General features: G+C 44.9%; 1 protein-coding gene across 6 annotated transcripts in view; it reads right to left on the bottom strand.

Moving 5' to 3' along the window:
- The window catches only part of ARHGAP26 (Rho GTPase activating protein 26), a 2,045,367-nt gene that overhangs the window by 167,484 nt on the left and 1,862,706 nt on the right, over positions 1-15,177 (bottom strand). For 3 of the 6 annotated variants that reach the window (XM_086931645.1, XM_086931643.1, XM_086931646.1), the window contains one exon: positions 11,710-11,820. The exons of the other annotated variants lie outside the window; for them this stretch is intronic. In XM_086931645.1, the coding sequence (XP_086787771.1) occupies positions 11,710-11,820 (111 nt within the window). The remainder of the gene's footprint in view (positions 1-11,709; positions 11,821-15,177) is intronic. 6 annotated transcript variants of the gene reach the window in all.

The raw sequence follows: 15,177 nt of genomic DNA, 5'->3' as shown, positions 1-15,177 counted from the left end.
TACCCCAGGACTCAAGCCACCTGGACTCCGGAGAGGGAGGAAGCGTTAAGAGGGGGCAGAGAAGGAACGGCAGTCTGCAACACAAATCCCTGCGTATCAGGGTGCACAAAAATACAGACCGGATCATGTGGAGCTGGACAGTGGCGGTGCAAAACTTAACGAGCCACCGGATCACCTAAAGTAGGTTGGACCCAGGTACCCAAGAGGGCATCATAAAGGGAAGCCTCAAAAGGCAAAAGCGGCTCCACATTACCGGACCCACAGTGGCGGACCTCAAGCAAGGGTTCCACAGACAAGGGGCTACAAGGGGGTTGCATATTCAAAATGCGGGTGGCCAAAGAGACCACTCTAAAAAAAGCTGCACCAGCCTTGGTAGCCCTCCGCGGAGGGGAAAACAGCTCATCAGTGGGGGAGGGTTGTAAGCGGACCTTCCCAAGACACTGAGGGTGCACCTAATGCCCCATGGAAGGAAGCCCCGTGGAAGAATGAGGATCCTGATGTGGCTCCGGGGAGGCAAACAACCTGCCGGATCTGGGAGCTCCTGAGGAGGCGCCACAAATTCCAAGGGTGCACTGGTAACACTAGCTTTGGTGATGCCGGGCGGAAGGGTGGCACCCAACTCTCTCCAGAGGCCTCTATAGAAGAGTCCAGAACTCTGCGTTGACACAGCACCAAAACGACGTGTGTTGGGCTGATTGTACTTCGTCCGACGCCGACTCAGCAGCATCGGCATTGAGTCGGCGCTGAAACAAAGACAAGCTCTCCCCTCTGAAGAAAGAGAGGGCGCAGGGGCCGACGAGACAATAGTCCGGCGCCGCCTTTTCTAGAACAGGCTCTGATTCCAGAGAAAGGGGTGGAGCCGACCCCGGCTCCGGACAGGCAGGCGGCTGCCCGGAAGACTAGGGTGTGCTCAAGGCAGGGCTTTGAGCACCGGCAACCACTTGTGGAACCACAGGGAGCCCCGTGGGGCTATGTGGCGTGGCAGAGGTGCCGTGGGTCGAAGAGGGGGACCCAGCTGGGCTGCGCACTAACGACTCCATGTGTAGCGTAGAGAGGGACCCAACCGGGCCGCGCCCTAATGACACCACATCTCCGACGTTCCTGGGAGGCAAGGGCTCAATTGGCTCCGGGGGCGAACCTGCCAGTAAGTCTGTCGGAGACCCCATATGAAGTAGAGGTCCCGAGGATGCCCCAGGAATGGGAGAGGACCCAAGGGAGGCCTGCAAAGCCGTAGCATAGGCCTCCAAATGAGTCTGAGTCTCCCCCACACCTGGAAAGGGCTGATAGAGGGGGGATGACCGTAGGGAGCGCATGTCCGGGAAGTTCTGGGAACCAGTGCCCCTGAAAACAGGAGAAGGTGAGATTGAAGACCTAGGCTACAAGCTCCTTGACTTACCAAGTGGAGAACGACGGCCCAGGACCCCAGAGGGCGATCGACGGTGGAACTGAACAGTAAAGGGACCTGCAGTCGACGAAGAAGCCAGGGGGGGCGAGACGACACCGACCGGGACAGCGGTGCCGAGAGAAGCTTCATACGCCGCTCCCACCCAGACTTCGGTTTCAGACGTTGGCAGGCTTCACATTCTGTGAAGTCATGGTGCTCGCCCACACACCACATATAAATAAGATGGAAGTCCGTCGCGGACATTTGCTGCGAACAGGAATGACAAGATTTAAAGCCTGGAGGCATCGCACACTGTTCCCGACGCGAAGCGTAAAAAATGAGGCCTGAAAACAGGCCAGAGGAGCTCACTCCGGATCCGCGTTGCACGCTGAAAAAAAGGAAACGGACGTCAGTGCGCCGGGAGGGACTTATATGACCTCGCTGACGTCCCGTACGTGGACGACGTCAGGGTGCCGTCCTACGGCACGCAGAGGTGCTGCTGCTAAATATTTCCGGATCCAGTCTCATGCATGGGGATATTCTAAGTTAAGGAATCTGCGGCTAGATGTCTCAGATATGAAATGCAATAATGAATAAATACATTAAATGCTGCTCTGAGGCATTCGTGAAGTCTAACATGAAAATAGGAGACTTAAAATGTAGTGAGAGCTTTCAAATTGAACAATTGGAATATCACCACCAAAATGTCAATTCAAATGACTCGGATAACTGAAGAATATCTGCTTGGGGACCTCGTACTTGGAAATCATTTTGTACGTCACATTCCAGAGTCTTTTTCATCTGAAACTTCACAGCGCAGAATTTTCTGGTGTGAGTTGTGGGCTGAAAGAAATAAAAACAAGTGTGGCATGAAGTTGTGGTGGAGTGGGGACCTGTATAGAGGAGATGGTATGAGGTCTATTTATAACTCAACTATATTTAAGTACTAGTCCATTAGAACTTTTATAGAGTTAGGTAGTTGTTTCCGTACATCTCAAATTTGTACTATAAAGCGCAAAGGTGGCAGCACTAATACAGTCAATGAATGTATGCATTTAAGACTGAAAACTACTTCAGGTGGCCTATGACAGAAGTAGCTGATTACACTGTTAAAATAATCAACAGTCTTTGTTTTACATGGGACTTTAGGATTCAATCTCTCAAAAGAGTTTGGCGACTTAACACTGCTTAAATGAAGGACACCATATAATAAACAAGGTAGGAGCTGTAACATGCTGACAGTTGTGCAGAAAGGAAATCTAAAAAAATGAACATATTCCAAATTATCTTGCCTTTCCTTGAATTGTGTCTATGATGGGTCTTTTTTTCTTGACTTAATGTGGTTTTAACGTACCCCCTCTGGAAGACCGAGTGGACTCATGAGCAAAACGCTTCAAACCTCATGAAAACCGATGAAGAATTTTGTATGACTTCTACTCTTTGATTCACAAATCCGTTCAGGCTGTGGGCACACATGATCGACGCAGTAACATTTTATCATTATTTAGCTACTGTAACTTTAACATACCTTAACTACATTGAGCGGATTCAGAAATAACACCTCGAACTAAAAAAGTATTTGGAAGTTAGCGAGATGAAAATATTTCGACAATCACTTTCACTTGGTTCCACTGTTCACACCAATTGCAAAGCTGGGAGAGGCAGGCTACTGCTGTGTTTGCTCTCTCGAGTGAGGGACTCATGTTAAGGGAATCTTGGTTCTGGGTAGATGGGATGGCTTTATGTTTCTAGTAAGAGATGTACTGGTATACATTGGGCCTGACTGTATTCCTTAATTTCTTTGAAGAGATCTCCTGTCAAACACAGTAGGCATTTTTTGTTTTATAATGAGAAAAATAAAAGTCATCGACTGTATCAATTTTGTTTGCTGATATGACAAGTCTCTATCGAAGGTAGCAGTCACATTCTAAATTAGCAGGCCTTTGTTTGTTTTATTAGTTAAAATCTTGTGACAAATGTTGAAGGCTTGTTTATTTTTATTGGGAAACACCCATATCAGTGTGTCAAAGTCTTGTATTCGATTAAACATTTGTTAATCATAAAAAGTACATCATAACTATTTTAAAAACATAACCTCATGTAAAAGAACACATTATTATTATTACAATGTTACAGTAGGATTAAAAAGCATTAAAAAAAAAAAAGGGGGAATACGCTTTGCAACAATTACACAGTTAATGCAGATTATCAAGGGTTTAGGTCTTCATTTCTCATTGCTTTACGAATTGTTAGACATGATTTCAAAAACATGGCTAAATTCTTTGCCACGTATTGTGATTCAAGCTGTTGTAGGGCTAGAAACGCTGGTCGACAGGTCCTCAGCCCCATCTGACGCAGCACTGGAAGAACCCAGCGTTTGCGTGTTGTGGCGTAAAAATGACAGAAGAAAACTACATGCATAGTTGTTTGGGGCGAGACCTTATCACAAGGGCATTTCTCCAAGTCATGAGACCAATTTAAAAGGTTTGGGAAAGTTACCAACCGAAAAAACAAATTAAAACGAAACCTAGTTAATAGGTATTTTTCATGGTTGGATAAATAAAAAGTGAGATAAGGCTGTATTCCTGGTGACACTTGGACCATCAATATGTGAGCATTAGTTTGCTTGGGTACTTCGCCGCACAAACGAAGTTCCCTAAGGTGGTTAAGACAGTTTCGCTTAAGGGTTTTTCTGCTTAACTCACTAATTAGTGATGGCTCTATAACATATTGGTTAAGATCCAAATCTTTCAAGAAGTTGACAACGTAAGCCAACCATGGAATATTTTTCCAGGATGTCAGCCCTAAGCAATCTAAGATCAAGGCACGAGTGAGATGACATTCTGGCTTAGACCAAATACGGTGCCATAGGAGCATTGGTTGACATTTGATGTAATCAGCTAGATAGTCAATCCCAAGCTCAATATGGCATCCGTATGTGGGGGCGCTCTGTGGGAGGGCCAACAGATATTTGGCAAAGCCATTTTGAATTTTTTGAAGTTTGTTCGTGTTTACATAGCCCCATACACCGGCTCCATATGTAGCAATGCTCTGACATTTAGCTTGGTGAATTTTAAGCAATACAGGGGGGTTTGGTTTACCCAATTTTCTGGAAAATGAGACAAGGGCAGAGGTGGCACGTTGGTAAAGCAGTTTTCTGGTTACCAGTGCCCTTTTCCACGTTAGCTGTTCGTCTATTAAAATACCCAGATAGGGGTATTCCCTTACACGTTCCAGTTTGGATTGCTCAATACAGAGATGTTTAGAGCTTTTGATCTTGGGCCCTGTTTGCATGACAAAGGTCTTGGTCTTATTCACCTTTAACCCGAGTGAGAGCATATAATTACAGTACTTATCAAACTGTTTCTGAAGCTGTACTAGGGACCTAGCGAAGATTACAGAATCATCAGCATAAAGTAATGCTGGAATAGGGCGATGATTAATGGTAGGTAGGTCCTGACTCCCTTCAAGCATGGCTGCTTCCAGACCATTGGTGTATAGGTTAAACAGAAAGGGAGCCAGGACACAGCCCTGTCTAACTCCGCGAGTTACTGGGAAAGATGATGATAATTCGCCACTCGTACCAAATCTTACGCAAGCAGAAGCTTCAGAGTAAAGCTCGCGCAAAAATGTGATGAGCGGCGGGTCGACTCCCAGTTCCTCCAGAATAGACCACAGCTTAGCGTGAATTACACAGTCGAACGCCGCACTAAGGTCGACGTAGACCATGAAAAGATTACCCCGTTTAACACCCACATACTTTCCTATTAGAAGTGTGAGGTTCAAAGCCTGTTCAACAGTACCCAGTCCCTCCCGGAATCCATACTGGAGGTCGGTAAGGATGTTCTTTTCTGCCGCCCAATCCTGTAAACGATCAAGAATTAGGCGGCCCGCGACTTTGCCCAATGAATCCAGGAGGGAGATGGGCCTGTAGCAGGCAGGGTTATTTCTATCCCCTTTTTTAAAAATTGGGAGAAGTATGGAGGAGGACCAAGAATCCAAAAGGCCGGTGCTTAACACTGCCGCCATTAGCTGGGTAATGATTGGGGACCATAAGTCGATGTTAGAGACAAATATATCAAGTGGAACACCATCCGGGCCGGGAGCCTTTCCAATTTTTGAGGAGGATAATGCACTTGTAACCTCCCCCAGGGTGAAGGATAAATCAATTGGATACACCCCTTTTCTTGGGCACATGGTTGTTTGGTTGTGTGGTGCTGCACTAAGCAGGGGGAGATCACCAAAGATCTTGGAAAAGTGAGTCACCCACTCGTCCGCGGTCACTGCTATATCTAGGTGTTGATGCGTATTGGCCTCAAGCATAAATGGAGACTTGACTACCTGCCAGAATTGAGAGCTGTCCTTTGTATGGCAGCTCTCGTGTAGTTGAGTCCACAATTTATTCTTGTGCTCTTTTTTACATCTGGTTTGGGCCTGCTTGTAATCAGATCTTAATTTGGCTATTTTATCCTTGTCTCTAATTGGATTATGGAGTTCTTTCTTTAGGGCGGTTAGTGCTTTCCGGCATGCCGTGTCGAACCATCTTGGGTTAGAGTGAGTTCCTGGTTTAAAGGTTCGAACTAACTCTTTCTGGATGGTTTTGAGGATTTCCCCAAAACTAGAAATAGTTTGCTCAGGGGTAGAATCCTCTTTGAGGCAGACGTTTATCCATGGAAGTGCCTTAGCTATGATCTTACTAGATGTTACTAGTGGGTCTACCCGTGACCATTTCACTGAGTAACCGTTAGTTCTATCCATACTTAGTGCTTTTTGGGTCAGTAAGCTATTCCTTAACAAATGGGGAGCATTCTTAGATTGCTTTAATACAATGCTGTTAGGGAAGTGATCACCTGACACTTCTGTCCCTGTAATAAACTGATAAAGTGTACCCTTTAAAGAATATGAACACAAAATGAAATCTATGGTGCTAAAACAACCCCGGCCGTGAAAAGTAGGTTTGAAGTCCACGGGAGGGTCTACAAGTTCATTAGCGTACAACAATTCTAGAGACATTAAGCTATCATTAAGGGAGTCTCCTACCGGGGAGTGGATAAAATGCGTCAACGGGCAATCGTTTTCGTCTAAAAGGCCACAGTCAGTTTTCTTATGGTTTGGACACACTTGCACATTGAAGTCACCTCCCCATATGACATTACACAATGTAGTTGAATGTTTAAGACATTGTTCACTTATAGACATAGTGATTGCAGACACAGTTTTCATACATTCTACCTGGGATAAATTGTTGTAAAAATTAATAATACTGTATGACGTACCATTTTTAAAAGTAACCAAAAGAATTTGATAATTCGGGGTAGTACATAATATGGAGACTTTACTCACTGCAAGATTGTTTGAGAAGTAGATAACAAGGCCCCCCATTGGTCTGCCATGTATTGATGGACAGGCTGGAGAGTGAAATGTTAAGTAGCCTTGTATGTGCAATGGTTCAATTGTCCAGGTCTCTTGCAAACAGATTATCTGGTGTGTGGTAACAAAGTCCAACCAGGATGACAATAAAATCTTGGATCGAAGACCTGCCACATTCCAAAACAATATTGGTACCAGGTGGAACGACAAGGTTTCGTTAATAGGTACAAATCTTCCTTTTTGTGTTGGGGTTTTTGGGGATGCACAAGGATCGGCGTTAAAAGGGGAAGGCAGAGTTACACATTGATGGGAATTAGTAACAATAGGGCAAGACAGGGTGGGATCGTATTGATAAGAATCTTCAACCTCTGTGTCAGATGTAACTGTTGAAGTTGGTGAAGATGACACTCTAGCCAGTGGACTTGAGGGTTGAGAGAAGCCTAATGGCACTAGAGATGATAAACCGGGTGGGGGAGAGATCCCATTATCCAGTCCCGAGGCTGTTGATGGTCAGTCCACCATCTCCAGGCAGTCAAACCTGTTGTAGGTGGAAACACCCCTCCAATCTGGGAATGGCATGGTTTCTCTGCCACCCTGTCCTGACCAGGTTGACCAGTTCATTTTACTGTTCCAGTTACCTACCTGGGTCCAGTTCCAGTCAGGGCCTGGTGGTAGGGATTTAACTGGGGGGTAGAAGAAGGCTAATCTTTTTGTAGAGATTCCCTCAGGAGAAGTTTGAGGCCCCCATGAGGAAATAAGTTCCACAGTTTGGGGATCTTCAAAGTTTATTATTATACAGTCCCCTGGGATCAGTTTTGGCTCCTTCCCTACCCAAGGAACTCTGCGAACTGAAACAACTCTGTTGTTAGCGTAAGGAGGAAGTGGCCGGTTCATTGACAGCCAATGTAGTACCTTGTTTTTTAGGGACCATCCAGGCTCATCGGAGTTAATGTGCAGCTCTGGAACCCCAGTCATAATGATGACATATGGGGTAGCTCCGGGGGGGAGGTGAGCTGGACGTGCTCCATTGTGTCTCGTGTTATAAGCCGCGTTTTTAAGGGCTGGTGTCTTTTTAGGGGCTGAAGGCTTTTTTGGAGCTGGCGTCTTCGCTGTAGTTGGAGTTGCTGGTAAATTAATGGATTGGCCCACTGTTACAGGTGGATCGGGGAGGGAAGGAACAGCGGACTTTTTTGCAGCAGTATTAACTGTTGTTTGCTGCGCAGTTAAAGAGGTTGTATTAGCAAGTTTTTGTTTGACCGCCACTGTGGTAGTCGCCACTTTGGGGGCGTTTAATGTTTGGGGAGGATTTGTTCCCCCTGGCTTTTTTTGTTTTGGGTTATGAATTTGGGCCACAGAAAGAGAGGGCGTAGGGTTCGAGTTTTTCTTAGCTTTTAAATCAGATTTTAGTATAGCTAAGGACTTTTCGATTTTTGATAATGATACCTCTAAAGGTTGTAAATGATGTTTTATTAAAGCCTCTATAGAGGCCAGTATGTGGGTATCATGTATATTTGAATCCCGCCCATTACATTTATTGGCACTCAAAATGAGATTATGCGTGTCAGGTGTAAGATTCATTATTTCTGATGTTGTGGTAGTGGTCGGCAGATGAGACTTAGTCGATTGAGTTGAAGATTGGGCTAAAGTAGGGGAATTTTCGACAAGTTTTGACGAGGAATCCTGTCGTATGTTAGTATTATTTTGTTTGGATTTCTTATTGTCTCTTTTGCCCTTCCTCTTTTTCGGAATAGCACCTTCTCTCTGGCCCCTCGTGGTAGGAGAGGAAAGATCCTCATCTGTGTGGTTTATAAAGAGAATCGGAGTTCTCTCAATTGATGGGGGGAGATGAGGTGGAGAAGATTGGGATATTTGTGTTGTGGAAAGGTCAATGGACACTGACAAATCTACAGTCCCTGGAACCGTTGGGGTCTCTTGTAGTGTGCCAGGGACTAGGTTACGATGTGGTGTTACAGCGGAAGCCAATAGTCCCAATGAGGAACGCCTGGCTGCAGCTAGGTCCTGCGAGACCCTTCTTTCTAGTAAAAGGACACCTTGATTGATGGCGTCGTTCGCCTTGGCGATAAATTGGTCTATTGGTCCTATGGCCTGGGCAGTGTGGGTGAGCTTGGTGTTTCTGGTAATTCTGGGGGACATAATGACAAAATCTAAGGGCTCTATACCTATGTACTAAGCGACGATACCCAGATATTACTTACAATAGAAACGCTATAAAGGAAATATCAATTGAAGTGTCAATGGGGTGGCCCAGTCCAGTCTTGGCCGGGCTTGAACGGGCTTAAACGGGCCCACCCTTTGCCCGGGCTTAGCCCCGGGCGTCCCGCACGCGTCCCGCGTAGCGGGGATCGTCTACTCCTAATAAAGGGAGGAGGCGGGGCTACAGGGAGAGCGTCCAGGTGCAGGGGATGGCTACACAGGGACTCCTGGGAATTGGAGTCCCTGTTCCCTACCTGACGCTCGCAGCCCTGTGTGAAAGTTTCCTCCTGCCCTGTAGGTCACGCTGGCAAAGGTCCTTCACCTCCACGCAATGGCAGCCCAGCAACACGGGCGATGCGGGACCCGCGCAGCGGGTACCGCGAGGTGCAGCAGAGGCGGTGAGGCAAGCAGCAGAAATGTTGCAGGGATTCTCCAATCAGCTCCCTGGTCGGTGGCAGTCCGTAAGATGTCTCCCAGGCTTCCGTGGATAACGGAAGCTTTAGTCCGGCGGTCGGGGGCGGGGCTACAGGGAGAGCGTCCTGGTGCAGGGGATGGCTACACAGGGACTCCTGGGAATTGGAGTCCCTGTTCCTTACCTGACGCTCGCAGCCCTGTGTGAAAGTTTCCTCCTGCCCTGTAGGTCACACTGGCAAAGGTCCTTCACCTCCACGCAATGGCAGCCCAGCAACACGGGCGATGCGGGACCCGCGCAGCGGGTACCGCGAGGTGCAGCAGAGGCGGTGAGGCAAGCAGCAGAAATGTTGCAGGGATTCTCCAATCAGCTCCCTGGTCGGTGGCAGTCCGTAAGATGTCACCCATATCAAATGTATTAGGCCAGGCTAGTGAATATGTTTGTAATTTTATGCATAGCCTCTGAATAAAGTAAAATCACAGGCTCAACATGGATTTATAGATTGTCATTAGTCTATGTTAGAGTTTTGTGTTTCTAACTCCAAGCAGTTTTCTGAATCTGTCTTGGACAGCTTCGCCTTGGCATCTGGAAAGTGAGGTCTTAAAAGAGGTATAATAAGTGACTTGAACAAATAATACCAGTGAAGTACCTCCAAATAAATCATGTTTATTTGCCTGATGAAATATATGTTAATGTACTCCACTTGAAGGAAGCACGTTGATTGACAGAAATGGACCAGACCCGCCACTGTTCTCGTGACCAAAAGCATACTTTTCCATGTTTTGTTATGTAGTTTGTGGCAAATCGGTAACTTTTTAACAAAAACTATTTTAATGAAATACACACCTCATCCCTGCAAATGTCTCCCAACCTTTGCTTTTTCAAATTTGTATTTCCTTGCTTAGTTCTTTCAACAATGATTTGTTATCTATAGGGTTTCCAAGTGGGAATGAAAAGATGTTTAATACAACGTAGTAAAATAATCAATGACTTTAACCGGTATGTTGCGTAGCTAAAACACCATAGCACATATGAGGGGGCCTGTAAAGTACAATGATTTTCTGGGTTTTTGGAAACACAGGGTAGACTTATTCACTCATGTACTTCCACCGTGGTTTTAATAATTATGGAAAAAGAGTCAAAGTATTTCTGCAGCAAGAACATATGTAATAGCAATGCTTATAGCAAATCCTCACCCAGCATACCTACAATGGACAATCAACTGCGGAAGTAAACTCGGAGGCTGTACCAGCCCAATTTTCATAGACATCAGTGGGTGTGATTTAGCTGTTCGATTCTAGAGCTTGGACGGAGAGTTAAATGGAAAGAAGTGTCACCAAGCATGACAATTCAGAAAATGGGTAGCTTGTAAGCATCAAAGGTGGCATGCAATACACCACACTCGCAGAGCCCTTCTGCTATAAAGATATTGGTCTTTGTGCATGCCCAGTGGAGGTGAAGGGAACTTGGCACATAGATTCTTCCCCAAACAGGACTTGATGGCCTAGAAGAGCAGGCTCTAAAAGGGAAGAATTCAACTCCGGAGACATTTCAACGTAGATTAAATCTAGATATGCCTTCTGTAACACATGACACCTTCTTCAAGTGCAGAATGCACAAATACCATTTTCATCAAAATTGGAGATGTAAGCCAACAGAGCGTTTAAAACATGCTGGTACATATGCCAGAAAGAACACGGAGCGCCAAGGAAAAATTAGAGACTAAGCAGGGTTTTTACGGCTTAAATACAAAATACGCAAACCCAATGAGACAGGGTCTCCAATTCCCTAAATAGCAAAAAGAAACTGTCCAACTAAAAGAACAGGCGTCTGGCTCTTTAAAAAACGCAAATTCACAAAACAGACGTTCAACAGACTTAAATATAGAAAAGGTAGAATGTCAACTATGTTCCTGCCCCTTTTCATTCTCTATGTTAATCGGTATTTAAAGCACACGGATACTGCTTCAAGCACGGCATCTAGTGTAATGGACAAAAACAGGTGACATAATTTAAATACGAACCTACGATGGATGCCAGTATATTACAGTTATACTAAAGAAGGCAAAAGGACATAAAGGGATAGCCCCATTTAAATATGTCATTTCAGATGCCTGGCACAAGACATGGAACTTAAATCTCCTGATAAGAACACACCAAGTGCGATAACTTGTAGAGAGTGCCAACTCCATATCTCTGCCCAACAACAAGTTCCACACAAAGATGTCAACCACTTATGTGATGAGGTGACTTAGATCAAACAGGAAAACTACTAACAAAAGAGACAAAAAGTAACGTGAACACATAAAATAATTTTCAGCCTCACAAACCTGATAGGGGAAGAATCGCTGGATGTCGAAGAAGTGGGCATAGGGCTGGACGGTGCGGAGAACAGAGGCCCTGATGGAGAGAGAGGCGATGTTGGGCTTGGGTTCAAATGGCTTGAAAGAGAACAAAACAAAACAACACTGTCAACAAACAAAATGGAATTGAACACGATATTAAAAAAGAAACAAGAAACAACTGGAGGAAACAAATAAACGATATCAAGAAGGGAACATTTAGGGACTCGAACAATTACTCTTGGTTAACACTTTTGCTAAATAAGCATCAGTCTTTCCAGCTCCATTGGTCATACACTGCGCAGCTCGACGCTGTGCTTTAGGCCACAATATACAAGTGTCAGGGCTGTGTTCAACAAGCGAATGTGTTGGCAATTTGTGTTACTCCTCTCTTGTTGATCATATTTCAGCCCAACAATGACGCCTGTGGCCAGCAATTTCATCCAATCCATTTCTTTCTATTAAGTAAAAGCATAAAATGCCTTTCTCAGGGCTGCAATCACCAGTTTTCTATTACACTGCAAGTGGAATGGGTCTTGTAAATCCTTATGCCTGACACATGAAGAAATTTATGATGGAACTTAAGTAACGTTCGACAAGAGGATGGAAAACGCAACTACACCTCCAGTAAAGGTAAAAACTACTGCATTAACTCCGTTTTCTTTTGGGCGAATAAGTGACTTTGCCTGACCCCATAGCACTTTAACAAGTGAGTCGGTTTAAGAGATGAATTCTACTGAGTAGGGTTCCCCCTGTGCACCCACTGGACTAGATTCACAAAAATGTTAACATTTCTAAGATTGGAATAACGTGTGTGGAAAGTGTTGCCTCTCCATAAGCAAATCTGATACCTTAGATGCCATTCACTTGACAGATCAATATTTGTTTAATCTTCCATCAGGCTCTGCCACTTACGTGTGCAAATGTCAGTAATGTGTGCACATTTCAGTATAATCATAACTGAGACACCCAGATTGACCCCTTGGTGTTCCAGGGTCAGTTAAGGGAGTGGACAATGTAAACAGCCAGAGCAACCAGGATGCTCGTGGGGTGATAGTGCGCTTTATAAATTTGCTTTACATTTAACATAACATTTAACATCCACACAGTCCTGACTGTCTGGGTATTCACCAACATTTAAGACGTCTTTCCACACTTACCAGCACTTCCAAACTTACCGCTAAATCAACCCGGAGAATGTAGTTAAGTGTCGGGACACAACAAATACATTTTTGCTGGTGGTTTTATAAGGAAAGGTGTCGGGTGGAAAAGGAGTTTTACAGTTTTAGAATTGGAAAAAGAGTACTGTGAAGTTTAACAGTGAACCTACACAAACAAGTAACTAACCTTTGCTAACACCTTTTTTGGTAGAGACTATCTAACCACACCACAGATTCCACGTCTTGTGAATTTCCCGAGGTGCCAGACTGAATCTGAAAACCTTGGCAAGCAATCCCCTCATGCATCGGTAGGTAGCGTCATGCTGATCTGCATCAGATCTGTCCAGCCCTGCATGTGACATTGGGTCCACTATATCAACACCACCTCCGAGTTTTGATATCCGTTTCTTTCCGAGCTCTGTCCACGCCGTCAGACGTGGAGCCCATAGAAGTCATAATGCTCCTGGGCAAATCTCTAGACTGGGACCTTATTAAAGGACTGCATTAGTCCAATCCACAGAAGAGGGTAGGTTGGTGAAGAATCCACAGTTAGAGTCTCTACCACAAAAAGCATTCCTAAAGATAACTACTTTTTTCTTTCCCCGGTGTTTTATATAACGCAAACTAGACCCGAAGGTATCAGGTAAAAGAGCGCTTTACATGAGAACCCGTTGCGTTACACAAGAACACATTCATTTTTGTTAGGCACGGGGAGATTAAGTTATATACCCAGAATCACAGGATGTTGAGCTTCATTGCAGAGACTCAGTCAGTCAGTCAGTCAAAAATTAACTTTATTTGGTTTATCACAACCATAAAGTATACATATACAAATTACAATTTAATAGAAAAAGGATAAAATTCATTTTCTTAAAATATATTTTCTGATTCTTTAAAATGTAAAACATTATTTGCCAGAGCCCAACCTGGTTCCCCAGATTTGAGATTGACCGCCCTAGCCCCTTAGGCCATAACTACTTGTTATGATTGAGTCTTCTACCTGCAAATTCCTCACCTTGTGAATAGATAACAATGCAGTACTTCCCCAGGTCAGGGGCGTTGTGAACCCCCTTGCTTTAGTGGCTACAGCGATGGTGGACTTCTTGATGGGCATCTTATGTCTGCAGCTCAGCTCAGTTTAATGTGTGAGTGGAAGGGTGGTTTGATGTGTGAGTGAAGAGGTGGATGGATGATTGAAGAGGTGGATGGATGATTGAAGAGGTGGATTGATGATTGAAGAGGTGGATGGACGATTGAAAGGGTGGATGGATGAGTGAAAGGGTGGATGGAGAGATGGCTGGATGAACGAGTGAAAGAATGGATGAGCGAAAGAATGCATGGATGGGTGAAAGGGTAGATGACAGTGTTAAAGGTTGGATGGCTAAGTGAAAGGGTGGATGGACCGCTGAGTGAAAGGTTGAATGGATGGCGAGTGAATGAGTAGGTAGATGAGTGGATGGATGAGTGAAAGGATGAGTGAAAGGATGGATGACTGGATGGATAATGAGTGGATGGATAATGAAAGGATGGATAATGAATGAAAGGATGGATAATGAGTGAAAGGGTGGATGGATGAGTGAAAGGATGCATACATGTGTGAAAGGGTGAATGGATGGTTGAGTGAAAAGACGGATGGATGGGTGGAAGGGTGAGTAAATGGATATGAGGGTGGATGGTTGCGTGAAAGGGTGGAGGAATGATGAGTTGACAAATGGATGCGTGAAAGGGAGGATTAATGGATGGATCGATGGAGTGAAAGGATGGATGGACAGATAGATGAGTGACTCAGAAGAAATCGGGTAAAAGGCCTCGAAAAAAACTCAGTCAAAAAATGACTGGGGGTACATGCTCTTTCCGGATCTGCACTTGCTGGCGCGAAAAAAGAAAAAACTGAAGTCAGCGTGCGTGGGCGTGTCTGAGTAGCTCTAGCGACGTCTTCACGGCGACGACGACGCCAACGATGCACACGGAGCCACACAACGATGCCTATCGACGCGCAGGGGTACTGCTGATGAAAACTTTCCGGATCCAGTCTGACGCCTGGGGGTAATTCTAAGGTAAAGAATCTATCACTACGTGTTTCTTTTAACACCCACATAGTAAATGTATTTTCTGGTAAATAGTTGGCAAAGGTACTTTCAGTCAGGTATGGTGAGATGTCTGTTGGATTTCACCAGGAATTGATCCATACACACAGACAAAAAGGCACACAAACTCTCCCACTCTGTTTTAAAAGGTTTAAAAAAAAGTTGGTCATTTTACAAAATACTGTTTTCTCTCCCTTTGTTCCCCTACC

This window comes from Lissotriton vulgaris, chromosome 7, assembly GCF_964263255.1.
Source record: "Lissotriton vulgaris chromosome 7, aLisVul1.2, whole genome shotgun sequence".
Lineage (NCBI taxonomy): Eukaryota > Metazoa > Chordata > Amphibia > Caudata > Salamandridae > Lissotriton > Lissotriton vulgaris.
This window is presented reverse-complemented; position numbering and strand designations above follow the sequence as displayed.